At 57.1% G+C, this 27,402-nt stretch overlaps 1 protein-coding gene across 1 annotated transcript; it reads left to right on the top strand.

Annotated features, from left to right (window-relative positions):
- The first annotated feature begins 1,570 nt into the window (after nucleotides 1-1,570).
- MICALL1 (MICAL like 1) lies at nucleotides 1,571-26,373 on the top strand. The gene is given in 17 exon segments (XM_039877709.1): nucleotides 1,571-2,004; nucleotides 6,324-6,372; nucleotides 6,744-6,885; nucleotides 10,408-10,496; nucleotides 11,597-11,739; nucleotides 12,971-13,311; nucleotides 13,314-13,427; nucleotides 14,758-14,815; nucleotides 15,717-16,090; nucleotides 17,458-17,873; nucleotides 20,108-20,242; nucleotides 20,870-20,996; nucleotides 21,151-21,241; nucleotides 21,393-21,466; nucleotides 23,531-23,645; nucleotides 23,834-23,880; nucleotides 24,960-26,373. Coding segments are annotated over 17 exon segments (2,583 nt in total). The 5' UTR covers nucleotides 1,571-1,858; the 3' UTR covers nucleotides 25,082-26,373.
- Nucleotides 26,374-27,402: the final 1,029 nt, after the last annotated feature.

Genomic DNA, 27,402 nt, shown 5'->3' with positions numbered 1-27,402 from the left:
AGGTGACTGCACAGGTTTGTGAGGGGCCAGGAGCGCTGACCAGGAAGCTGGGCTCATGGTAGCCCCTTCCTAGGAAGCCCGAGAGTCCACATTTGGGGCCTAGATGGTGGTCTTTCAGCCTCAAACAGAACCAGGGTGTGAGGCTGACCTGGGCTGGCAAGCCGGGTCATCATTGTATCCTGGTCTGGGACTCAGTAGACCTTTGAGGACAGGGGATTCTCCAAGTTGGCCTCTCTCCTCAATAATTTACTCAAAAAGGCCCAGGTGACAAGTTAAATATGAAATGTTTTCAATTCATTTTACTTGTTTACCAGGTACCAGATAGCAATAGTTAGCATTTATGGGTGATGACTAAAGATCAGGGTACATTACTCTTAATCCTCTCAGCCACCTTGTAAAGAAATTATCCCCATTTCTAAGATGTAGAAGCTGAGATTCAGGGCAGCTCAAGATCATATGTCTAGGCAAGGATTCGAACCTGGGTCAGTTTGACTCCCAAATCCTTATTCTTTCCATACCCCCGGCCCCCTAGGGCTGAGGGGTGACAGAGATGACTAAGACCCTGCTCCTTCTCTTGTGGGGTGGGGCAACAGACATATCCAGCTAACTAACTATTGCACTGCTCAGAGTGATAACACTGCCAAGGCAGCTGGCAGCCCGCCAGCCATGTGGAAGGCTGATTCATCTCCTGGAGGAGGAAAGGCCTCTGGGGGGGTGGGGGTCGCAGACTCAAATTTTAAAGGGGGAACAGATGGAGAGTGAAGCTGGGGAAGTTCGAGGGCAGACCCCCAATGCCCTGCCAGACAAGGGCCTGCTTCCCATAGGTCCTTCCCAAAAGAGCCCATCCCAGGAGAGGCAGGAGAGGGGCCCCAGTGGGGAGCGGGGAGATCCCCGAGCCCACACAGTGGGTCAGGAGACCTCTGTAGGACAGGTGGTCAGGCTCAACACATCCCTGAGTGGACACCTGGACTGATGGTGGTAGTGGGGAGCATGGAGTCTCTCTGGCAGGATACTGGGAGAGGGGCTGGGGAAGACAGAACTACCTGCAGGTCAGGGGCGTTTGGGAGTGGTGAGACAGAGTGAAGACGCTGGTGGCCAGGTGGGGGTGCTTTGGGTTCTGCAGGGGAACTGCCTGATTGGGTCTGAGGTGGGGGATGCCTCCAAAGTTTCAGGCAAGGGGAGGTGGGTGGGTTTAGAGAAGTCAGTGTGGGGGATTTGCAGGTCGTCAGGCGAAAGAGTGGGAAGAAGTCAGGTTGGGAGGAAGAGGAGAGTTCCCGGTGGGCAGCATGGTGGAGGTGGTGGGTGGAGGACGTCATTGTGAAGAGGGGCTAGTTTGCGGTCGGCGAGGGGTTAATGGGCTGTCCCAGAGTTCTTTGAGGGGTCACCGTGGGGAAGGAGTCACTGGGGGTCGCCGAGGAGGGGGGCGGTAGACTGCCGGGCTCGTGGGGGGGGTGGTCCGCGTCCGGGGGCGGAGCCGCCGCTGGGTGGGGCGCCAGGCCACCGCCCCCTCCCCGCTCCCCGGCAGCGGCGGGCGGGGACCGAGGCCAGCCGGACGCCGGCGCCCGCGGCCGGCCCAGAGAGACGGGAGCAGGCGGCGGCGAGTAGGCGGCGGCCGGCCGGGCAGGTCCGGGCAGGTCCGGGCGGGGAGCAGGCAGCCGAGCCGGGACCCCGCGCCGGAGCCCGGCGGAGGACTGGGCGGCCGAGGCCCCACCTCCTCCCCGCCCTGCGCCCGCCGGGAGCTCGCAGCAGCGCCCGGTAGCGCCGCGCCGCAGCCGCCGCCGGAACCCGGCCCGCGGCGGGCACGAGGGCGAAGCCTTGTTCCCGGGCGCGCGGAGCCGGGCCGAACCCCGCGCGGCTCATGGCGGGGCCGCGGGGCGCGCTGCTGGCCTGGTGCCGCCGCCAGTGCGAGGGCTACCGCGGTGTGGACATCCGCGACCTGAGCAGCTCCTTCCGGGACGGCCTGGCCTTCTGCGCCATCCTGCACCGGCACCGGCCCGACCTGCTGTGAGTGCCGGGACGGCGGGCGGGCCGGGAGGCAGGGCGGCGGGGCCCGGGCTGGGGACCCCCGCCCCCCTCAGTGACGCGGGGCCCGGGCGGTGGCAGGCGCCGCCCCTCGGAGACCTAGACGCCGATCCTACGGAGGGTCTCTGAACGCCTCGAAGGTCACTGAAACACCCTCCCCCCGAATCCGAGGCAACCCCCTCCCCCACTAGGCCTTTCTGACCCTGCCCACTGGAACACTGCTCCCGCCGCGTGCTGGTCCTTCTGCCGCAGGGGTGGGGGGAAGGGGTGACCCCGCCCACAGGGCTTTGATTTCCGCCTAAGGGGCTTAAGGGACAGCCTCCAAGGCCTTGTCTCTTTAAAGGAGCACCGAGCCCTCTTTGGGGGGACTCTGGGCCTTTCTTGTACTAAACTCCTCCCAGACAGGCACACTGAGCACCCTCCTCCCCGTGAAGCATTGAGGCCTCTTGGAGGGGGGGGCTTGCTCTGAGTACAGTGAACCTCATTTCTCTGACTCCCTCATGCGATCTTGTCGCCGGGGCACTAGCACAGTGCCTGGCGCGGAGGAAACTCTAGGTTAACAGTGGTTGGATGAATGGGTAACCCCACCCTCCAATTAGGACACAGACCTGCCTCCCAGGCCTGCCCTCCACAGTGGGGCAGGAAGGCCAAGTATAGACTCCTGGTCTCTGACTGACAGCCACCATTCGGCCGCTCCAGGGTATGAAATGGCCCATTCTTGTCCCCAGCTGCCCAGAGGTTCTCATGGGAAAATTTATTCGGACTCCCAGAACAGTTGATTTGGGCTTCTATCTCAGCTCCCTCTTGCCTTAGGCCCTGGCATCTCTTTCTTTCATTCATTCATTCATTCATTCATTCATTCATTCATAAAACACTGAGTGAAAGTTTATCTGGTGCCCACCTTTCCTCTGCTTCCTGTCTCATCTGCAAATTGGGGACAAGAGTCATGGTACTTGCCTCTCTTGCCTACAGGCCCGACCAAGAGCTCCCAGAGCCTGACAGGATCTGGAGTCTCTGTATGTGTCTCACTTTCAGACCTGCGCTCCCTGAGGACTGCACCTGGGAGGGCTTTGAGGAAGGCGGGAAGGAAGGAAAGGACGGCCTCAAGGATTCGATGGCACATGCTCTTGGTTTACTCCGTACTGTGTGGCACAGTGTCTGTGGGTGGTGGGTTGGGCCCTGGAGGAGAGGGTTTTGGGGAAGTGGATGTAAATAAGGTGAGGGAGAGACATAGATGGGCCCTGTCTGCTGTGGGGCATGTGACAACTGCACTAATAGAAGTGGGCGGGGAGTGGTGGGATGGAGAATAGCACCTAGATTGGAGTGGAGGACTTGGCTGGGGGCCAGGCCGTGAGGCAGGGGACAGGGCCAGTGTGTGAAGGCAGTCTGGGGTCAAGCTAAGCCGCGTGGTGGGTCTGAGCCTTCCAGCATCAAAGTGCATGCTGATTGGTTTGCATTCAGCTCCTCCATGTCCCAGGGGTGTTACCTTGGATAAATCCCTCCAGGTATCAGTTTCCTCATCTGTACAAGGGGGGTTGATAATAAGACTGACCTCGCAAGATTGTCGTGAGGATTAAATGAGGTCATGAGCATTCAATGAACGTTACTTATGCAAATAGTGTTATCAGGCAGTAGGGGGTGGTGATGAAAGTGTCTTATTCCTTCATTTATTGAACAAGTATTTACAGAGTTACTACTCTGCTGGGCACTGTGCCTGGTGATGATGGAGCTAGCAACCAACAAAGAGACAAACCTTACGCGGTCTCCCGCAGCCTGTGGGGATAACAGATGTAGAAGCAGGGATGATAATTCCACGTGGGAAGTGCTGGCTTGGGAAGGCCTCCCAGATGTCACTTAGTCTTCAAGGAGATAGCAAGAGCCAGGTAAGGGCCTTTGAGCAGAGGGGACCCCCTGAGTAGAGCCACAGGCAGCATCGCCTATGGCACATGGCAGGGACGGCCAGAAGTGGCTGAGCCAGAGTGTGTCCGGCCTCTTGCTGGCTAAGGAGGGTGGATGGGGCCATAGGGAGCCGTGTAGGTACTTGGGGGAGGGGATGTGGCTCAAGTTGGTGTGGAATGGAGGGCAGCCCCCCTCCTGAGAAGAGATCTAGAATCACCCCAGGCATTCATTTCACAAGGCAGGCCAGCGCCTGGGCTGCCAGCCCGTTGTCCCTCAGGACAGTCCTTTTGTCCTGCCAACACAGGACAAAGACCGAGGCCCAAGGGCCACATAAGGCATAGAGAGGACCTCAGCAATGAGTAGGGGAGGATCTCCACGAGAGTAGGGGTGGGGCCCCTGCCTCTGTGGGGGGCGGGGTTCTGCTGCCTGGTGAGGAGGCTGGTGCATTGCCGGCGTTCCCCAGCCCAGGCATCTTTAAGCTGCCTTGAGCGCATGTGGGTTTCACTTTTGTGCCCTTCATCTCCCCCAGCCAAATAGAACTTTCTGGGCCTTTGAAAACTCTCAGAAACTCTCTGTGTTACAGAGCCCAGATGTTGGTTAGAGACAGAGATAGGGGTGGGGGAAGAGACTGGAGGAAGAATTGTAGTATCTTGGGGGCCTTTACGGTTTTTGTATGCTTCCCACATTTCTTCATTCACTAAACATGTATTGAACACCTACTAAGTAGCAGGAACTATGTAGGGTGTTGGGGACACAGGGTGAACAAAATGTGACCCTAGCCTTCTAGAAATACCGTTGGGAGATTGAAATGAATGACCAAGACAAGTTGCTTTGTCTCATCTGGTCTGGGAACGAGCCTTTGTCGGGGACTTAGGCTGGTGTCCCCTCACCCTGTTCAGTGTCTTTAAGGTTTAGAGATATTAAACAGCTTGCTGAGTATCCCACTCTTAGGCAGTGGCAGAGCGAGGGGAGTTAGGGACCCAGCTGAGGGGAGAAGGAAGTGGCCTGAACAGAGGTAGCAAAAGAGGCCTAAGACACATACACTGTCATGTCGCCTCCTCTCTCCCCAGTCCACCCAGCCTTGGGGTACCTCTCTCCAGGGTTCTCAAGCCACCCTTTCCTGCCTCTGCCCCAGTTCACTATACCTGGACTCTGCCTGGAGAAGCTAGGGGGGAGGCGGGCAAGGAGAGGAGGGTGGACCTGCCTGCTCCCTACATCTGCGAGGCCAGCCCTTTACCAAGCCTGGACACCAGTCCTGCCCACCAGACTGGAAGGTGGTACTAGAGCCTAGCCCAGTTCACAGGTGGGAAAATGAAGGCTGCGAAGACTGTTGACCTGCTTAAGGTCACACAGCTTGACCTGGAAGAACAGGGCCTGGGACCTAGACCTTGGAGGATGTACTGTCTTCTCCAGCCTCTGGGCCCACTGCATCGGGCAGGAAGGCTGCAGCTTTTAGCCATAGAAGGGCAAGGCTCTGGGCGGGTGCACCCAGGAGGCTGCGTAGCATGAAGGCCGGGCTGCCTCCTCTGGTTCCTGCCACTTCAGCAGCTTGGGGCAGGGAGGGGGCGGGGGAATAAAGCAGGCTGGTGAGCTGTCCCCTCCCAGGATCTCCCAGGCAGGCCTCACTGCCTCTCACCTGTCCCAGCTTAGAAACTAGGAAACCCTTCACTGTCCCCCCAATAGAAGGTGCTCCCAGGAGTGGCGCAGCAAGGTCAGTCAGCCGTTCAGTGTCTGCCAGCAGCTCTGGAGTATGTACGATTTCCATTCGTGTTCAAACTTGTTCTATTCCTGGGCCCATCAAAAAAAAAACCACTCATCTGCAGGCTGGGTTGGGTTTTGGATTGGTGTGGCTTCTCCAGGTTTGTGACATGTAGTGGAAGAACCAAGGAATATGGACTCCAGGGCTGGCTGGTTTCCCCTCTCCAGGCCTCAGTGCCCTCATCTGTAACATGGGGTACATACCTGTCAGAGAGAGTTGAAAATAATGTAAATTCAAGACAGGAGCTCAGCACAGTGCCAGCTGAGGCCCAAATTCCATGGATGTCCTTGTAATTACAAGCATTCGTCTTAGTCTTATCTTTGCCACTGACTCAGGACATGGCTTCCTGAGGAAGGGTGTTCAGAATTTGAAAAGAGGGAAGGGACTTAAACTTGAAAGCTCGGATCTGAGCCCCGCTGGTTCTGAGTGATTTGCAGTCTCCGCCTGGATGCTTCTGGGCACCATTAGCTCATCCTGTGCCCCCAGCACGCAGCCCTGGCCCTCCGAGTGTGTGCTTGCTGCCTCCTCCTCAGCAGTCCACACAGCCCTCCCCCCCGGGACGAGGTCACCTCCACCGGCTCCTGGCCTCACACCCTCGCGCAGTCCCCTCTTCAGTGCTCCTCCTCCCCTTTGCCTCTTTCAGAGATTTCGATTCGCTTTCCAAGGACAATGTCTTCGAGAATAACCGTTTGGTGAGTCCGCAGCTAGGTGGCAGCCCAAGGGGCCTTGTGTGGGGGGTAGGGGGTGGGCAGGGGTCTTGCAGGGCAGGAGCTGTGGCCAGGGGCTCCTTCCTGGACAGCTCCCTGAGGAGCTGCCCGGCACTCGGGTCCTGGCTGCTCCTCTCCCCTGCCCCCTGCTCAGGTCTAACTCACTTGTTCCCAGAGCACCAGGCCTCTCCCTTCTCTGGGTCATTGTGTGGGGCTAGAGCTGACCTCTGCCCTGGTTCCCCCATCCCCTGAGAGAAGCTGAGCCTCAGCTACGGGGCGCCCATTAAACCTGCCTCCTCTTCCTCTTCCTGCTGTGGCTGCTTCTGCCCCCACCCCTGTACCTGTCCCTACCCCAGGCCTTTGAAGTGGCCGAGAAGGAGCTGGGGATCCCTGCTCTCCTGGACCCCAATGACATGGTCTCCATGAGTGTCCCCGACTGCCTCAGCATCATGACCTACGTGTCCCAGTATTACAACCACTTTGCCAGCCCTGGCCAAGGTGAGAGGAAGACAGCCTTTCAGGGAGACTGGCCCTGGGGGTGGGAGTGGGGATGTGTGTCCACAGACAGCTGGGAAGGCAGCACATCATTCATTCACTGGATCATTCATTCACTCATTGAAATGCTGTTTATTGAGCAAAACCCATAATTGAGCAAAATAATGTAAGAAGAGACAAAGCAGGGCGCGTTCACTGCTGTCTGTGAGTTCACCTCTGCACCCACCCTCACTTCCTGTTTGTAGGTACTTCCCTGGGGTTTTCCTCCAGCAGGGAAATGGCCTTGTAGGGCTATTGTGCCTCGTCTTCTCCAGAAGTGACCTTCAAGGACTGAGAACGGAGAAGCTGGGGAGTTGAGGGCGGGTAGGCAAGGGAGAAGGGGGTGGGGAGGTACAAGCATACTTCTCTGCTCTGAGTCAGGTCACTGGGGGGCCACAGAGCCTCCTGCCTAGAGAATCTCTGTGCAGGAATCTCCTGGGGGACAACTGGGCCTCTCCTTCTGCAGAGAAGTAGGCCCAGAGATGGGAAGCAGGGAGCTCAAGGCACACAGCATGAAAGCTCAAAGGCTGGGTCGAGAATCGAGGTGTCCTGACCCCTGTGTTGGGTCACTGCTGTCCATGGGTCCTGAGGGGGTGGGTGCCTTGCCCCTCCCCTGCCCCATTTCAGCCCTACCTCCTGCCTCCGCTCTCCACGTGGACAATCCCAGCCCATCTCTTTAAAAAAGCGTTCTATGAAGTCAGGGTTTTTTTTTTAGTTTTTAAAAGTAAAACATGCTTAGTGTGGACAATTTAGAACACAGAGAAAAGAGCATAACAATTAAAATAATTTATTACTCCCCCCTTCCTGAGATAATGCTAGAGATTAACATCATACTTGAATAAATCACATTATGTGTATTTTAATAGAAATCAAAATAGAAGTCTTTGATGAGAGGCAGTAGGGTAGAAGTTAAGAGCACAGACTCAAAATTTTTCTCTGGGTGACAATGGGCCACCATGGTCACCTCCCTACCTCAGTTTCCCCTTTGCACTGGGGGTGAGAATAGCTCCTGTCTTACAGTGCTGATGTGAGGAAGTGTGAGCCTGTGTCTGGCTCTTATTTAGGACTCGGGTTTAGCAAGATGTCTTCACTCCATTGGTTAGAGTTGAGCTTACTTAGGATCACAGTCCAGCCCTATCTTTTGGAGGGTTCCTTATTGCAAACTCCAGTCTTTTTCTACTAAGCTCTTCCCTGGAGGGCCACCTTCCGGGGGGCTCCGGGATAGGGACCCTCAATACTGTCGGTGGTGCCCATTCTGTTCCTGGGTCCTCACAGGGCACCTATGGGAGGCGCCCTGGTAGCCCAGCTCCCACACCCCCTGGGCCTGTGGGGATTCTTGTTGCTGAAGTACAGCTTATGCCTTTCATATAATTCAGTCCCTAAATGCAAACCATTTTCATCCCACCCACTGCTCAACCAAAAGGAACGCCGTGCTGCGTTCCCGGCCTGGAGGCAAAGCCGGCTGTTAGGTTCTTCCTGCCCCGTACTGTACCTTCTGGGCGAGTCGGGGGATTTCAGAGGGTGAGCTCACTGGACCGGGTAACTTTGGAACCTGGCCCTGGCTAAGACACTGCAGCGCTTGCTGAGTGTTCAGCCTGTGCCAGGCTCCATGGGTGCCGGTGACCCTGGGCACATCAGCTGACCCCTGACTTCCAGTAGCCACACCTGGTCTGGAACCAGCGTGTGAGTGAAGGATGCTCAGCACTCTGGGAAATCAGAGGAGAGGTCCTTGCCCCACAAGGTGGCAGGGATGGGTGTCATCGGGATAAAGTCCATCTTTTTGTTGGGGCTCCTGAGGACTCCCCCCACTTCACCTGAGCCACTCATTGCCCCAGCTGTGGTCATACTGAATTTCTTGTGCTTCTTTGAACATATCACATCTCTTTCCTGCTGAGCCTTCGCGATCCTCCAACCCCAAACTCCGCTTTCTGTTCTTCCTCTCTCACCCTAGCACATTCTTTCTCACTCATCCTCTAACCTTCCATCTTGCCTCCTCCAAGCAGCCTGCCTTGATACACTCCAGATGCTCTTGTAGTCCCCTGCCCCCTGGTGAACATAAGATTCTGGTGATAATATCTTGATTGTTCCTCTCTCTTCTCCTGCAGACCGTCTTTGCCTATTTTACATCTGTGCGGCTCCAGCAGTTGGTACTTATTCATTCATTTAACAGATATTTATTGAGCCCTACTGTGTGCTAGGCACTGTGCTAGGCAGAGGGCTGAGAACAAGACAGACTCACAGAGCCTGCAGTCTAATGGATGGGGGATGAGAAGAGAGAACAAAATAATAAGTAATATAATTTCAGGAGAGTTTAATAAGGAAGGAAAATTAGGTAATGGAATGGAGAGCAATGGGAGGAGGAAGTGGCCGCTTTAGATGAGTGGTTAGGGAGGGCCTCCCTGAGGAGGTGACATTTAAGCTAAGCCTTGAACAAGGAGAAGAAGGCCATGCAAAGATCTGGGGAGGAATGTTCCAGGCAAGGGGGCAGCAGGGGGCCCGTGTGCTTCAGTAGGTGGCGGAGAAGGAGGAGATGAGGACAGAGGGGGCCATAGGGACTGGGACATGATTAGGCTGCTGGGCTCCCCAAATTTTTGAACATGACTCTTGGTAAGAAATACATTTCACAGCACAATCTCAGTTCATGCACATGTGTGTCACTGAAACAAGTTTCAGGAAATGACTCTTCCCCTCACGACGTGTGATGCACGCAGCTCTGTTCTATTCCACTTTTTAAATGTGCTGGTTGCAGTTCACCAAATTGATTTCAGGGTCCATTAGTGGATTGTGACCTGAAGTTTGGTAAATGCTGTTTTAGACCACAGTAAGGAACTTGGGTTTTATTTTTTAAATTATACAGTAAAATGCCTTTTTTTTTTTTTGGTATACAGTTCGTGGATTTGGGGGTTTTATTTTAATCACTGGGTACAGAGTGGATGCTCACTGAATATTTGCTGAAATAATGAAGGGGTGGAGTGCTGGAGGAGGCTGATGCGGGGGGGATGGGAGGGTTTCTTCTTATTCGAGGGTGTGCAGGCAGGGTTCTGGGCTGCACCTGCCCATGTGGGCAGAGGCAGGGCAGCTCCTTGTCGGCCCAGAGAGCCAGCCCATTTTCCTGAACCCTCAGGCCGGCACCGTCGGTTCCCTTCGACCCCCTTACCCAGCGGGGAGGGAAGCTACCTGTCCCGTCACCTACTGGGTGCCGTGACTTCTGTGATTGTGCTGTCGCTTTATTGTTCTCACTGCCCTGAGCAGGAGGAGTCACTGTCCCACTTTGCAGCGGCTCAGTGAGGTTCAGTAGCTTGGGCTCAGCACTCGGCCTGGAACTGGAGGTGTCCCCTGGCCTGTGTGAAGAGGGAGGCTGCTCTGGTCTCACTGCATTGGGACCAAAGGTGATGCCTGTGGACCTCAAATCTCAGGCCAGACTGGGGCTTCCCGCGACTCCAGGGTTTCCACCTGCCTCAGCGTCTCTTTCTTGTCTCTTGGCAGCTGGTGTCTCACCAGCCAGAAAGGGTCTGGCACCCTCCTCCCCACCATCCGAAGCATCTCCTCCAGTGGAACCAGGTTATAGGGCTCAGGTAGGCAGATATCCGCGGTGGGCGGGTTGGGTGCGGGTGGAGAGGGTGGCATTGGGGGACAACTGCCATTGCAGAGTTCACAGGGCGCTCTTTCCTTTTCCTGTTGGCTTTGGAAGTAGAATCACAGGCCAGGGTAGGAGGCAGTGTCAGAAGACGCCAGGCCTGGGAAAGGGGCATGGGGCAGTCCACAACACTGGCTTTGCCATCCTGGGACTGACAGGATCTAACAATATGGTAAATGCTCCCTCAATTCCTGTCAAGACAGAGATTTTGACTTCCCGTGGTGTTTGCTTAATCCTCTCGACAAGCCGTGGAGGTCAGTTATGTGTCCTGATACACAGATGAGAAGACTGAGGCTCAGGCTTGGTCATTTGCCCAAGGTCTGTCAGCTGGGAAGTGGGGGTCACACAGCCAGTAGCCTGCTCCAAGGTGCTTAGAGGGATGACACCAGCCCTTCACATCCGGATAGCACTTCACAGTGTGCAAACGACTCTCCCACCTGCTTCCTTCTGCTCCTTGTCGGAGGCACCGGGCCCAGGGTCGGTGCCCAGTGAGCAGGTGCGGGGCTGAGGCAGGCAGGGGACAGGATTCCAGTTTGCAGGTGGGAACTCAAGGCTCAGGGACACCAACCGCTTGCTCAAGGTCATGGTGCTTAGAAGTAGAGAAACCGGGACTTAAACCTGCTGGGCTCCAGGAGGGGAGGCAGAGAAGGCAGGTGAGGTGAGCCTAAGAGGACAGTCACCTGCTGGGGGCCAACCTGCAGGGACAGGAGAGGGGCAAGAGCAGCCGAGGGGAAGACGTTCTACAGCCAGTAGCTGCCTTTCTGGGGTGGGGGGAGGCCCCACAAACTGAAGACAGGACTTCTATGTGTCTGTCCTGACTCAGTGACCTTGAGCAAGTCTTTCCCCATTTCTGGGCTTTAGTGTCCTCGTCTGTGAAACAGTGACACTCTACCACCCTCTGCCCCTCTGGGGCTCTGACGAACTGCATTAGCACTGTGAAGCTCAGGCGCACTTGGGGGACAACAGCCATCAGAGGTGGGGAGCAGGAAGGCTGGTGACCATGCCCCACCCCCAACCTGCTCACCCCATTCGCTGCAGGGTGAGGAGCTCTCCTCCAGCTGCCTGTCAGAGCAGGGTGCCCACCGAGCCCCCAGCAGCACCTGCGCGGCCTGCCAGCAGCACGTGCACCTGGTGCAGCGTTACCTGGCCGAGGGCAAGCTGTACCACCGGCACTGCTTCCGGTAAGTGGCTGGGGGAGCCTGGGGGCAGGGGCCTCACCCCTAGCACTCTAGTACCAGGGAGGGAGCGTCCATGGATTCAGCACCACCACGTGCCAGGCCCCTTGGCAGGCTCTTCATGCTGGAGCATCCTGCTTATCCCCATTTCACTGAGGAGCAAACTGAGACCTAGTGAGGGCACGAGACTTGCTTAGTCACATAATCAGAGACAGAAGTGGGCTGGACTCAGGAGTTCTGCCTCCAGTGCCAGCGCTCTTTGAGGCAAACTACCTGATGATGTATGAGGAGCAAAATAGGCTTTAAATGCCACTGGAAAAAAAAAGGATTAAAAAAGAATCATAGTAACAACTCGCTTTTCTTGTATGGCTCCCAAGGGAAGCCAGGTTTAAAGAAAGTGGAGTAAGAGGCCAGGAAGATACAAATAACTTAGAAAATGTATGAAAACGTTTTATATGTTATAAAAAGAGAGAAAAGAAAATCGAGAAGTCGAGGGGAGCCGGCGACTGAGAGTTGCCAGGTGCATTCGGTCGTGGTTGTGGGCGGGCGGGCGGAGGCGGGGCAGGGGTGGGGTGTGGCTGGACCTAGAACCCAGGGACCTGACTGCAGATCTGCAGTGTCCTGGGGGATAAATCTCAGGGAGGGAAACCATTACACAGGCACCGACATATCTGTCCACTAGGGCAGCATTTTAAAAATTTTTTATATGACTCCCCAGTAAGAAATCCATTTGACACTGACTGATTGTAAATATATACCTAAAATAAAACTTGTATAAATAGATGCGCAACTGGAATTAGAGTTTCATGAAACAAGTGTGATATACTCTGACATTTAATTTAATTTTATTCTATTCCATTAAAAAACAAAAAACAAAAAACAAACCCTGATTGGTTGAAAACTGCTGAATTGATTTCCTGAGTCACTAATGAGTGGCAGCCTGCACACTGGATGGCACTTCTTGGGGGTGACATCTTTGCTTCCTCTTGCAGCATAAACTAAAGGCACGTTTCACAATTTATGTTGCTGATTTCACGTGGTTTTATTCTACTATGATCCTGACAGTTGCCATTTGCCTTTTCCTCTGGGAAGTCCAGAGTATTGAGACAGAATCCAGGCTGGCAGATGGAAGGACGGGAGGGAGGTAACAGCCTTGGCTGCTGGAGGCGGGGTAGCCAGTGCCTTGGGCCGGGCTGCCGAGCCAGGTCAGATACCCTGTCCCCATTCTCCCTGGCAGGTGTCGGCAGTGCTCCAGCACCCTGCTCCCCGGGGCTTACAGGAGTGGGCCTGAGGAGGGCACCTTCGTGTGTGCGGAGCCGTGTGCCAGGCTGGGCCCGGGTGGACGGTCAGGAGCCAAGTCTGGGCCCCCTCCGCAGCCAAAGCAACAGCAAGAAGCAAAGGAAGCAGCAGAAGAAGCCACGGATGTGGAGGAAGGCGGCCCCGGGCCTGGCGCAGCTGCGGGGGCTGAGGTGGACGTGCCCAAGGCCAGCCCCGAGGCCCGGCCCCAGATCCCCGCCAAGCCTCAGGTTCCTGACAAACCCCCGGAGCTGGCCAGCCCCCCAGCGAGCTGCCCCACACCTGCCCCAGGAAGGTCTCCGAGAGCACAGCCCTGACGCCCCCCACGCCCCGGCCCCGGTCCAGTCTGCAGCCTGAGAACTCGATGGAGCAGGGTGGCAGCAGCGGCCTGGTGAACGGTGAGCAAGGGCCCAGCTGGGGCTGGGCGCTCGCTGTGGAGCGTGTGTTTAAACACGTGCACTGGGAACATTCACAGGGCCACCCTGGGTGCCTGTGTGTGCCTCGTGTCGGGGGTGGCTGTTTCTGTGATTATTAGTTTGTGCAACAGATAGTGACTGAGGCCTCTGTGCCGGGCTCTGTTCTCGGTGCTAGGGGTACAGGCTGAACCAAAAAGACACTGGTCGTGCCCCAGGCTGCCCTGCGCTGTGTGTGTTGAAGTGTTTGTGTTCTTCTGAGTATCTCATGTGCTTAAGTTTCAGGATGTGTGGCAAGTGCACACTGTGTGTGCCTGTGTCCCTACTGTCTCTGGGGCAGACTGTGTATGTCCTGGCCAGTCTGAGTGCACACTCCAGGTGACCTCCCCTCCCATGCCCAGCCCTTGTGCTTGTCGCTTGTCAGTGTCCGGATGTCTGGCAGGGTAGATCTCAGGGGCTGGACGCAGGGGGCAGGGGAGGGTGTGTCCTTGGTCAGGTGGGCCCCTGGGGGCTCCCTTCAGGCTAGTCCAAACTAGTGGAGACCTGTGCCCCACCCCCTCATCACAGGCCCTTCTCAGATGAACTCGCTGTGCTCTCCTGAGCCCACAGAAACAGGCTTCTTGTGACCCGAGATGTGCTGGGTGGACCTGATCATTTGGTTAGGGATGGTGGTTAGGTTAGGGAACACCATGGTGGGGGGGTCGGTGGGCGGGAGCCTGGGGGAGAAAGGCTCCGAATTGTTCAGTTCAGTTCTGCACTCGGGAGGCCTGCTCTAAGCCCAGCCCTGAGCTGGGCACTGGGGGCAGAGATATTGTTCGGACCTGTCCGTGCCTCTCAGGCACTGCCAGTGTCCAGGGGGAGACAGGCACAGACACAGGGGTTTCAGTAGGACTTAGATGCCTGTTAAGATTGGGGGAGCAGAGGCTGTATGGGGTTCACAAAGGGCACTTGGAAGTCAGGGGACAGACTTGCAGGAGGTGACACTGGGGCTGAGTTGTGACAATGTTTCCTGTCCACTTTGGGGAAGTGTCTGAGGGGCACTTGGATTCCTCTTCTCAACTGAAGTGCAAAGGGAGTCCGACGCCCTGGCCTTGCCCCTTTGACCTTCTCTACCTGTCACCTTTGGTGCTTATCTAATCTCCCTGAGTGCTGGGCTGGGGAAGTGAGATTGTGCAGGTGCGGTCGACCTGCCAGGTAGGAAGGAAGGGCACTCCTCGGTGAGGGAGGCACTCTGGCTGCCTCTCTGGGTGCTCCTCTCTGCTCTCCAGCCCACGGCTGCCCATGAAGGCCTGTCTTACTGTCCTTTCTCATCTAGGAAGACTGCACGAACCCCCTGTCCCCAAGCCGAGAGGGACACCCAAGCTGTCAGAAAGGTATGCTGGCCCTGAGAGGCTTTCAGGGGCCTGGTAGTGGGAATGGGGGTCCCCCTGGGGCCTCTGGGGGGTGTGTGTGAGGCTTTCTATGGGCACATGGCCTACCTCACACCCTCCTGGGCATGGGCAGGGCTCATTTCTGGGTGGGGCAGGTTTGCTGTGCTCCCTTCCCCAAGGCCCTTCTTGGAGCCTCTCCTGTGGGCAGCAGTGCTTGATGGAGACTGCCACCTCCGGAGTCCCTTTACCTCTCTGAGCCTCCACCACCTCTGTAACGTGGGAGGCCCAGGTCTGGCTCATAGAGTCGTGAGAATTAGCAGCCAGGTATAAAAGGGCCCAGAAAGGCTTAGCCGTTATGTGGCTCAGGTCTTCTACCCTGGGACCCTGCATCCCAGGCGAGGACACCTGTTTCCAGCCATTCTTTGGAGCTCTGCTTCTCCTGTGTGTCTGAGCGGAAGCGGTGGGCCACAGCCCAACATTAGTTAATGCTCAGGGAGCACTCGCCATGTGCCAGGTGCCCACTGGGTCCTTACGGTGACCTTGTGAGGTGAGGCTTCTTCTTGTCTCCATTTCATGGTGGGAGATTGATGCAGAGAGGCCAGGTGACTTTCTCAGTGTCACACAGGGAGCCCCTTGTGGGCCCTTTCCTGGGCTGGGCTAACGGAGGCTGCGTGAGGTGAAGGTTTTACCCTCTCTGGGCCTCACGGGGCCCAGCTGGGATGTGACTCTAACAGTCCATTTTAGCCTCAGGCCTAGAGTGGCCCCACTGGGCTGGGGGTGGGAGAGGAGCAAAGTGCAAAGTTTCTCATTCACTCCCTTTGAAATAGACTCAGAAGCATCCAGAGAGAAGGACAGTGTCCTCCTTGCCTCTTAGCAGTTTCTGCCTCTTTCTGCTGCTCTCCAGGACGCCCACCCCCAGGAAGGACCCCCCATGGATCACTCTGGTACAGGCAGAGCCAAAGAAGAAGCCAGCCCCACTGCCCCCAAGCAGCAGCCCTGGGCCTCCACGCCAGCACAGTGGGCGGGCGGAGAATGGAGGCGTAGAGGAGGGCACCCCGAGGAGCCCTGCGGTGCCTGGCCCAGAGCCCAAGCCCTACAACCCCTTTGAGGAGGAGGAGGAGGAGCCCCCGGCTGCACCTAGCCTGGCCACCGGCCCTGCTCAGGCCCACCCGGAGTCCACACCCAAGTCCTTACACCCGTGGTATGGCATCACCCCCACCAGCAGCCCCAAGACAAAGAAGCGCCCTGCCCCCCGAGCGCCCAGCGCGTCCCCACTCGGTGAGTGCCATCCCTGGGAGCTCTCCTGACAGTCGGAACTCTGGGGCGGGGCTCCCGGGTCAGCCCAGGGCCGGGAAGGGGGCGTGGTGCGTGGGATCCCCTCTCGGCCAGCTGCCACGCGTTTCATGTGGACCCTCTCACTTAATGCCGGAGCTAACCTGTGAGGCAGGTATCATAGCCCCATCTGCGAGTGAGGAAACAGGCACAGAGAGGGTAAGTGATTGGCCCAAGGCCTCACAGCACTTATGCAGTGGAAGCAGGATTTGGACCTAGGCTCTATGCTCTACGCCTAAGCCTTCGTGATCTACCTCACGGATCTTCTGTGAGAATTAAGCGTATCATCTGGTGAAGCACTTAGCACAGTCAGGCTCACGGAAAGTGTGGGTTAGCTGGACTCTCGTCCCTGTCTAGTCCCTCTCCTCCAGTTGCTGGCAGCCTCGGGCTCTGACCCGGCTCTGTGACTCAGGCCTTGTGACTTTGAGTAGTTCCTTCCCTGTGTCTGTCCTCTGTCCTCCAAATGGAAAATGGTGATGGGTCAGATCCTGGGCATGATACCCCCTCAACCCAGCACCCCCCCTCTCCTCCAGGAACATTGTACTTTGGGGCTCTCACCAGCTTGTAGTCTTAGGCTCTGGGCCCGGTCACCTTCCACCATGGCTGGGGTCCAGCTGCCTCTGAGACCTCAGTGGGAGCCCCTCAGACAGTGGGGCCAAGAGCATGTTAGTGATTATCAGAGGCAGATGCTCAGGTGGTGTGGAGTTCCTGCCTTGGCCCATGCTGAGTCCCTGGGACCCTCTAGCTGAGTGTGGTCAGCCAAGTGGAGGTGGCGGGCGGGTGCGGGACGCAGCCAGTGGGGGGGCTCCATGTGAGACACAGCTGGGTTCACCCCAGCCCTCGCTTGGGCCAGTGCCTCCTCTCTCAGTCTGTTGTCTCATTTGGAAAACACACATGACAATACTTGCAAGCGTAGTAGCCATCACCTGCACGACAATTAAAGTGCAGGGCAGTGCCTGCCCCTAGCCGGCCGCTGTGAGGGCTGCCCGCTCCTGCCCTCACCTGCTGCCCTCCCTCCTACCTCTGCTCTGGGTCAGAGGCACAGGAGAGGCCAGTCTCGATTATGTCTGTGCCCTCCCCTCCCCTGGCAGATTTGCCATTTAAATTCAGCTTGGCTTTGGGTCAGATGAGACATGGGAGAAGTGGAGGTGGCAGCCATGCTGGTTGAGGAAGTGAGGGTGGGTCGTCTGGGCCGTGGCTTCGTCTGGACGTGGAAGGACACGGGTTTCCAAGAGTGGAGCGTGTTAGGTGAGGCCGGAAGCTCTGACTGTGCCCCCTCATTCGTGCGTCCACTCGCTCATCTGTTTGTACAGCTCTCCACGCCTCCCGCCTCTCACGCTCGGAACCACCCTCAGCTACGCCATCACCAGCCCTCAGCGTGGAGAGCCTGTCATCCGAGGGTTCCAGCCAGACCCCCAGCGGGGAGCTTCTGGAGCCACCTGTTGTGCCTAAGAGCTCCTCAGAGCCTGCTGTTCATGCCCCTGGCACCCCTGGGACCTCTGCCAGCCTCTCTGCCAACTCCTCCCTGTCCTCCTCCGGGGAGCTGGTGCAGCCCAGCATGGACCAGACACCTCAAGCCAATCCTGGCCTTGCTCCCAGTACTAGAGGCAGCCCAGGTTCCCAGCCAGCCAAGCCCTGCAGTGGTGCTGCCCCCACCCCTCTCTTGTTGGTTGGAGAAAAGAGCCTCGTGCCTTCCTCTGGAACCTCATCCCCACAGCTCCAGGTAAAGGTGAGTGTGTCACCCTCACTAAAAGCTGCCATCCTGCCTAGTGGATGAGGGCGGGGGTGAGGGGTCTGGTCTCAGGGCAGGAATGTCTCGGGCCTTCCATCTTTGCTGGCCTCTGACTTCTTGACTGACCTTGGCCATGTCCATCTGCCATGCACCACTCCATTCACTGAGGTACAGAGCCTTTCATCCATCCTTCCATCCATCGGCCAGACCTCCCATCATTTATCTAGTCATCTCTCCACTCGCCTGGCCCTCCGTGCATGGATGCATTCAGGCACCTGTTTACCTGCCTGTCCCCAGCCACCATCCATCGCAGCACATCCTTCTGTCTGCCCGTCCATTCACAGAGGCCCTGTTTATGCCAGAGGCCCCTTCCCAGGCCCGCTCTGCACTCTCTATCTTCTTGGGGGTGGAGTGGACATGAGGTGACCGTTCTAGGGAGTTCGTTTTCCACATGACCTTTGTGGGCTGTTTGCACACTTGTTTCCATCTCACGCCAGGAACTGGGGGTCACCAGGGGTCAAGACATTCCTCTGGCCATCTAGTTCCCAAGGGGGCGTCTCTTGCAGCCACAGCCCGTTTGGGTCACCAGGTTCAATCACCCACTTTTGCCCACTTTTACCCCACACTCTGCAGCCCTTTGAAGGCTTAAGGCTCGTCCAGCTCTGGTGGAGATGGCAGCTGTTCACCTGGGCTGCTGTGGTCATGGCCTGGCCTGACAGGATAGGCTGGGTAGGGGGCTGAGCTGGTGGTCCAGTGGCTCCCCATGTGCCTTTCAGATAACCTTTCCTGTTAACCTTCCCCGTTAGGACAGTGGCCTCCTGTCCAGCTTTGCCACCCAACTGCTGTGAGACCTTGAGAAGGCCTCGCCCCTTCTAGGGGCCTTAGCTGGCTCGAGAAGCCCCAGGGTTCCTTGGTGGTGGGAGGTTGGGGAGGGGCTGACTTTGGACAGCTACCCCGCTGGCAGCTTATTCAAACACTTGTTTTCTGTCCTGGGGATATGTTTGTAAAAGGTCTTTGAAGTTGGGTGGCTAAGAAAAGGCAAAGGGGCTAGTTTTTCAGGCTGTTGGGCCCTACTGGGCCCTTCTGGATGTGCGGCAGAGCCCCAAGTGGGCTTTTTCTGGGGCGCCCCCTAGCCCCAAGATTAGGAGAGAATCCCAGAGGCAATAGGGCCAGGAGACAGGGGTCTTGGGTGGTACTGCCCTGCGGGAACCAAACCTCGTCTCCCTGCCCTGCCGGGACTCACAACTATGGGCCTGAGAGAATCTCTCCCGGGCTGGTGCAGGGGAAGTGAGCAGGACTCCCTCCTGCCTCCCCCAGCTGCTGGGAGAAAGCTGGGTAAACACTCAGAAGAGCTCTCCACAGCCTCAAGTGAGGCCTCTTCATTGAGGCCTTGGAGTACTGTTGAGCGCCAGCTGGATGCCCTGGGGTCGTGATGATGCACCTGTTTCCAATGAGCTGGGGAAAGTGATTGGAGGACGTTGGTGTTGTCCATGTGGCAGGCAGGTCCCTTTCCCAGTGCTGGGCTGCCCGGCTGTGCTGGCCTCAAGAGGGCAGGGCTCTCCCCAAAGGGACAGAAAGATGTAGGGCTCTGGGCACAGAGAGAGGGGCATCAGAGGACAGGGGTCTTTCCTGGGCAGGGAGGGAGCTACCCTTCTCCATCTGCTGGCCAGATGGAGGTGGAATCCCTGCTTTCGGACTTCCTGGCTGTGTGACGCTGGGCAAGGAGCTGTACCTCTCTGAGCCTGAGTGTGCCTGTAGGAGAAAGGGTGGTTGTGAGGCCTGAATGAGCTACACTATAGCTCTGTCTGGCCTGAAAATCCATGTCCACTGTCCCCAGTACTGGGTGACTTGTGCCCTGAAACAGATTCTTACCCTAGCTTGGGCCATCGGGAAGTACATGACCTTGAGCCAATTACTTAAACTGTCTGAACTTGAGTTTTAGCTGTCAAATGGGCATTACAATACATATCACTTTGGGAGCCATGTGAGAATTCAATAAGAACATAGAAAAGTCTCCAGCCCAGCAGCTGCACAGGGGAGGTGCTGGGAAATAGGACTGTTTGCTGAATGACAGTGCATCGGGGACCGGATGCTGGGAGATTCTCTGCCTGGGCCCTCCACCCCCTTCCTTTGGGGTCTAGCCTGCTTTCCATAGTCCCACGTGATAAGGCTACTGGATTCTTACTGCCCCCTCCACAGACTTATCCTATGTCATGTTGCCCTGCCTTTAGTCTTCCTGCAAGGAGAATCCTTTTAACCGGAAGGCATCACCCACAGCATCCCCAGCCACAAAGAAAGCCACTAAGGGATCCAAGCCAGCGAGGCCTCCTGCCCCAGGACACGGCTTCCCGCTCATCAAGCGGAAGGTACCAGCTCGGAGCTCCCAGACTGCCTGCGCCCAGCCCCTCCTTGGTAGCTTCAGGCTCCCCATGGGACATTTCAAGAGGATGGGTTGTCTGGGCAGCTGCCCTCAGATGTCGGAGAGGGGGCACTTGGGTGACCCAGCTGGAAGGTTTAACTTGCAGCCAGAGGGATTTCTAGCAGATCAGCCGTTCTCAAGCAGGAGCGATGGGTGGTGCATTTAACTTGTTTCTAATAATAGTTCAAGGATCAAAGCACTCACATGATGCACTTCTAGTTAAATAGATTAGAGAGTTCTCAAGTTTATCTTTCTAATGGGGTCACTCTCACATTGGGATATCACTTCTGGAGTGGCAGAGAAGGGGGCAGGGTTGCCACGAGAGGCCGGGAGTCGTGCCTCCCTCTGGGTGTGTCTGTGCTGGGGCCAGGGGCATGGAGGGGTTGTGGCTGTCTCCACACCGACCCTTCCCCACACTGGGATCCTGCATCTGGCCCCATTGGGGTGTGGGACAGAGCTGGGGCCCTGGGCCCATGGTGGCCAGTGCTGGCTGGAGAAATGGCAAAGCTCCTGGCAGCAGGCAGGCAGAAGGAGAGGGCAATGTCTTTTTGGTGACCGGGGTGCTGTCGAGCAGGTCCAGGCTGACCAGTACATCCCCGAGGATGACATCCACAGGGAGGTGGACACCATTGAGCGCCAGCTGGATGCCTTGGAACACCGTGGGGTCCTGCTGGAGGAGAAGCTGCGAGGCGGAATGAACGGTGCGGAAGCTCCTGGGAGGGCCTGGTGGGCGGGACCTTGGGGTGGGGGGAGCCTCTCCATGGGGGAGTGGGACCTTGGGGTGGGGGGAGCCTCTCGCCCTGGGGGAGTGGGAACTGCTGCCAGCCCTGGCCTCAGTGGGCATCTGGCTTCCAGAGAGCCGTGAGGACGACATGCTGGTGGACTGGTTCAAGCTCATCCACGAGAAGCACCTGCTGGTGCGGCGGGAGTCCGAGCTCATCTATGTGTGAGTCCTCCCTGCCCTGGGCTCCTCCCCTTCCTGGAATCTGTGGACCTTAGAACAGAGAGTCCCTCTGTCTTCCTTCCTTCATCACGGACAGCGCAGGCCAGGGCAGCTGTGCGTGGGGCCGGATTAATAGCTTATTCCCACCCTCTAGCTTCAAGCAGCAGAACCTGGAGCAGCGTCAGGCTGACGTGGAGTACGAGCTCCGGTGCCTTCTCAACAAACCAGGTGAGTGCAGCCTCGTGCGTTCCTTGGGCACCTGCCCCAGGGACTGGTTCTTCCCCTCCAGGCTGGCGAGTGGACAGATAGAGCCCCTGATGGGGACACACAGGCAGACTCTGGAGACAGGGTCAGAGGAGAGGGCCTGGAGGTGTCTCTGGGCTAACAGGCTTGAGCCACAGTGAGAGAGGGAACGGCATGGCCAGCGTGGGAATGTGGACACATAGGGCGTTGGGGATGACAGGCTCACAGGGAGCCTCAGGCTCAGGAACAGACCACCTGTGGCTGTCGCCTCTCCCAGAACATGTGGGTGGGCTGGTTCCCAGCGGGGAGGAGCTTCGGGCCCCAGGGCTGCTCTGATAAGTAGGTGACAGCAGAGGCCTCTCAGAGGCAGCTGTGGACTCACGGCCATCAGGCCAGAGCATGGCAGGACATTACGTTAGGGGTAAGGTTAGGCAGAGGGACCCATGCATGCCAGGAGTGACTTGGAATGACTCTGGAAAGGAGAGACAGGACAGACTCAAGTGATGGAGGGGCAGCAGGAGGGGTTGGGCTTGGAGACAGTCCTGTGTTCAGCCACCAACATGCCAGTGCACGGGGAGGGTAGGCCAGTTTCTCAGGCTCACTGAGCCTCAGAGGCTTCAGGTGTAAGACAGGCGAGGCAGAGCCCGTTGGTGGTAGAGCTGAGCTTTGGTTCCTGGCTCTGGCCTCTGCCCATCCCTGCACACATACAGTCAATGGAGAGACGGTATCCTGGGAAGTTGGGAGGCTGGATGAGAGCCAGAGGCAGGAGGGTCCATGGGGAAGCCATAGAAAGACCTAGCTTTCTGTTACTGTCTGTTTCACTCCCAAATCTCGGGGAGGCTGGGATGTGGCTGCCACTCAGAGGGAGCCACAGAGACACCCTGTGGCCGAAGTGGGCACAGCAGCTGTGTACCCCAGGCCAGCCTGGCCTTACTGTGTGGCTTCTCTAGCTCTCTGCATGGTGGCAGCACATCCTGGGCTTGTCAAATGTTGCTTTTGCGGGGCGAGACTGGTTTACGAGGCCCCCCAAGTGGGTTGGACCCATATCTACCATAAGGGCTGTAGCTGGGGAGTGTCAGGCTGCCCAGGCTCGAATACTGGCTCCACCCTTGCTGTGTGACACTGGTCAAAGACTTAACTTCCCCGAGCCTCAGTTTCCCCACATGTAGATCGGGGTCATAACTTGTCTAGGACCCAGATTTGGGATGTGGCAGAGTAGGACTTGAACTGGGATGGTGACTCTGAAGCCCATGCTGTCCCTAGAACTATGCTGGGCCATCTGCCCCTGAGTTTTGACTAGGTGAGGTGGTAGGGGGTTGGGGCATGGCCGAGGGGGACTCAGGATGCTTATTTTGAGACAGAGAGGCCTTTTGTGGCAGATGTTGTGGAGGGAAGGGCCAAGTGTGGGCATCCATCCTCTGGGAGCCTGAGGGCTGGGTGAGAGGGCAGGTAGGGCCTGAGGATGGTCTTCAGGGTTTTTGAGAGGAGGCTGGAGGAACAGCAGGTGTATGAGACATCAGGGACACTTCCTGGCTGGTCTCCCTGTCCCCAGGGTCCCTCTAGTGTACCCTTCTTCATGGCATTAAAGTCCCAGTATGCCACGTGGGTCACGCTGCTTTTCCTGCATGAGGACCATTGGGGTTCCCTTTTCTTTCCCCACCCCTGCCCACTCTGGCCAGCCCGCCCTCGGAGGCTCTCAGTGAGCCCAGCCCAAGTCCTGCCTCCTTCAAGAAACTACCTTGAACATGTACTGAATGAATGAATAGATGACCAAAGCAGGAAGCCGTCCAGCATGCGCTGGTCTCTCCTCTCAGAACAGGTGTGCTGGCCTTTCCAGAAGGGTGTTTTTGGTAGGCAGCCTAGTATCCTTAGTCTCTTCTACAATAATCTTCATTTCTCCAAAAACTTGTAATCCGCACCCATCTGGGCCCCCCGCTTCCTATCCTCAGAGGGTCTAGCGTGGCACTTAGCACTTAGGTGTTGCTTCCTGGCTTCCTGGGAAGGAGGGTTTTCCTCCCACTCACATTCCCAACTTTTCTCCTTGGGCAGAAAAGGACTGGACAGAGGAGGACCGGGGCCGGGAGAAGGTGCTGATGCAGGAGATAGTAACCCTCATTGAGCAGCGCAATGCCATCATCAACTGCCTGGATGAGGACCGGCAGAGGTGATATGGCTGGGTCCCCTTGGGGGCCTCCTTGGGGGATCCTTGGGAGAAGGGCCCGGAGCAGGTCGGGCCGGCCCTGCCCTCGCTGCCAGCGATCCCAACCTGTGAGGAGTCGGAGGCAGGAAGGGACCGAGAGATTTTCTTGTCCTTTCTCCTGTGAGACCCTCAGCTTCCATTTCTTGTTTTAGGGAGGAAGAGGAAGATAAGATGTTGGAAGCCATGATCAAGAAGAAAGGTGAGGCCCCCTCCTGGGACTCTGGCCCACTTGGACTCCTGGAGGGTGGGGGACAGGTTGAAAAGAGGGTTGGAGCTGGCGCCACAGGGATGGTGTGTGACAACTCTCAGCTGTTTTGGTTGCTAGGAAGGCCGCGTGTAGCAAGGCAGGCCAGCCTATAACCACGAAGGCTGTGGCCGGGGCTCGGAGCATGAGCGTGGGATGCCCTGGTGCCCACGGGGAGGTTTGTGGGGTACAGAGCATTTTCCCAGGATAGTTTGCCTTGCGCTGTGCATTCCTCCTTGAGATCTACAGCTGGTCTTGGAGGGGTCTGTGAGCTCAAGTCACAGTGCCTACCGGGAATAAGAGAGTTCTCAGAACGGTTAAAAGAGCACTGGACCGGGAGTCAGGAGACCTGGGTTTAATCTTCGTTCCACCCGTGACTCATTTTGTGGCCTCGTGGTTAAGTCTGGACTCCACTCAGACTGCCCGGGTTCCAGTCCCAGCTCTGGTGCTTACTAATGGGATACCTGAGCCAGCTACTCACCCTCTAGGCCTGACTTTCCTTGTCTGCAGAATGGGGGTGATAGAGGCCCCCACCTCCCAGGTGTGTGCTGAGGACTGCTGGGACAACGTGTAAAGCACTTGGCCCAGGGCCTCGCACCTACAAAGAGATCAGTTGGTGTCAGTCTATTTCAAACCCACATTTTTCTCATCTGCAAAATTAGAGGCTGGGAGAGATGATTTCTGAGGTTTCTTCTAGCTGTGACAGTCACTGTTTGTGTTGGAACCTACTGAGCTGTGAGCACCAGCCCGGGGCATCATCATTTTAAAGATAAATGTATGCCAGGCTTCAGAGTTCCCAGATGGCTCTCCTGCCTTTATCTCAGATCCTGCGAGAACACTGGGGAGAGTATGGTTCCCATTCTATAGATTAAGAACTGGAGGCTCAGAGGGGTGGAGGGCGACGTGTCCGGGGTTCCCCAGGAGGAGGGGCTGGAGCTGGGCTGAGCCCCTCCCAGAGGCACTCTCAGACCTCTGTCACTACCCCTGGCCTCTTCCTGCACCATGTCGTTAAGACTCCCCTTTCTCTCCGGCAGAGTTCCAGAAGGAGGCTGAACTCGAGGGCAGGAGGAAGGGCAAGTTCAAGACCATGAAGGTGCTGAAGCTGCTAGGAAACAAGCGTGACACCAAGAGCAAGTCCCCCGGGGACAGGAGCTAACAGCCAGGGGCTTCCACCCACCCCCTCCCGGCTCAGGCCCTGGGCTGTGCCCCGCTGGAGGGGGCACCCCACTTCCCTTCAGGACCAGTTGAGAGGAAAGATGACTTAAGGGGAGGGGGCCTCCGGGTGACGGCCTCTCCCTCCTCAGGGTCCTCTGGCTGGTCTGGGCCAAAGAGTTTTCTTCCCTCTTCTCTGAGCCACAGGCATCTGTGGCTCAGCCCTTCCCAGTCTGGTTCCGATGACTCCAGATGCTGTGATGGACCCAAGGAGCAAGCGGGGTCCTTGGTCTAGGGAGCAGCAGTGGCCAAGCACACCCGCCCCTCGTCTCGCCCGGCCCTTGCCGTGACAGGCAGCTCCTTGGTCCTTCTCCCTTCTGTGTGAGGTCCAGATGGGGCCTCAGAGTTGTCAGAGTTCTGACCTGAGGCTCCTTCCACCCTTTGGTGGCCTCTGGCCTGGTGTCCTGCCTTGAGGGTTCTTTCCCTCCTGGCAGGCCAGAAAGCAGGGCTTGGCTGCCCCGGCTTCTTGGTGCCACGGCCCTGGCTTCTTCCTGCCCTGGCCCTGGCTCCGAGTCTCTGTCTTCCTTTCCGGGGCAGGCGGCCCTGAACCTGTTTCTCCTCATTCAGGAGCTGTATTTATGAAGTCTCTGATTCGGTTTGGGTTGGTTCCTGTGTCCTCTGACAGGAATGGGCCTGATGGACAAAACCCTCCCTCTGTACTCTGTCCCTTGAAGTTCTCGGTACTTCCTTCATCTTCCTCGCTCTCTAGGAAACCGCACCAGGACAGGGGCCTCTGATAGCCACGCTGGGTGGGTGGGTTCCCCCGTGCTGAGGCTGGCCCCAGTTGCAGTTCTGGTCCCTAATTATCAGCCAAAGGGGGGTACGCTTTACGTAGGTGCTAATCATGGTGGTTTAACACACTGTAGTCTGACCCCTCATTGAGGCTCCCTGCGCCCAGAGGGAGGGGATAGTGGGCCTGTTCCTGTGTGTGGTCGTCACCAGTCTGCTCATACTCGTCTGTTGTTCATTCTTTCCCGGCTTGTTCCCACTGAAGGACTGATGGCCACTCGCCCCTTTGGAATGGCTGTGGGAGAGGAGCTGATGGGGACAATGCCTTTTCCCCAGGGACTGTGCCCAGCAACTCTTGGTCAAAGCACTATTGCTATAAGCTATTTCTGGGGCTGCTCTAGGGCCCCCTTCCCTCAGCACACTTCTGGGGAAAGATCGCACTGTATTAACTCACGAGGATTTCCTCACCACCAATAAATGGAGACGACCGCATTGCCGTGCCCTGCAGACTTGGGTGCTTTTCCCTTGGCCACATTTGCCTTCTTTCCTGCCTCTGCTGCACCTTGTGGCCAGGCATCTCTGGTGGCCCAGGAGGGCCATGTAGGGGCTGTCCACTGACAGGGGCTCTGGCCCTCACCGCCGGCCGTCGGGCAGGACTCCCACCTCTGCAGGGAGGCGGCTCCGGCACCCGCGTATCCCCTGCTGTCTCCTTCCAAACGTGCCTGTAGGCCTTGAGTTGGGGTCACCGACTCCAGGGCCTTTCAAGGACCAGGACACATGAACCAGGGATGGCTCCATAAGGGGTCTTGTGTCGGGAGACTCAGGTGGTGGGGACTGGGGTGAACTGGGGTGTCTATGCCACAACTAAAGGGGGAAGTTCTTCTTTAAGTCAACTGGAGCCTGTGGGAATGTGGCCCAGTGTGACGACCTCCCATTTTTTCCAAAGAAGCTAGAAATCCACACCGTGTGTGTGTGTGTGATTTGTAGATGTTGGCCACTAATCTGAATTTAAATCAAGCGTAGGCTGAATTTACCCTGGGGTTCTCCAGTGTGCTGCCACTGGGCCATGTGGTGGGGCCAGCTTTCCTCACCCCGCCACATCCTCTGCCCTCAGGTTTCGGAGGGTGTTTGGGCACAGGCTTCCTATGGAATGTTTCTGGGCCAGCCCTGGATCAGGCCCTCGACGCTCATCTGTTTGAGGCTGCAGGCGGTGTTTATCCTGCAAACCAGGACTTGGGTCATATGGCCTGTAGGATTATATGAATCCCTCCAGGTAGGAGAGTTGGTTGACATGTCCAAAATATTTTGATCTATGGGGATGGGAGCATGACAGAATGCGGGAGAACGTAAGGCTCGTGGTTGTCAGAAGAAATGGGGATTGCCATGTGCTGTGTGCCAGGCCCAGGGGCTGTGCTCGTGGGCAGATGCCTCCTCAGCAGCCTTTTGAGGCCGCGCCTCACGGATGAGAATCAGAGCTGAGGCTGGGGCTTGCCCAGGCCCATGGAGCATGGGCCGGTACCGGTGCTGCAAAGCCAG

Source organism: Pteropus medius, unplaced genomic scaffold (assembly GCF_902729225.1).
Source record: "Pteropus medius unplaced genomic scaffold, Ma_sr-lr_union100, whole genome shotgun sequence".
Taxonomy (NCBI): domain Eukaryota; kingdom Metazoa; phylum Chordata; class Mammalia; order Chiroptera; family Pteropodidae; genus Pteropus; species Pteropus medius.
Note: the sequence above shows the minus strand (reverse complement) of the source record. Positions and strands in the feature narration are given on the sequence as shown.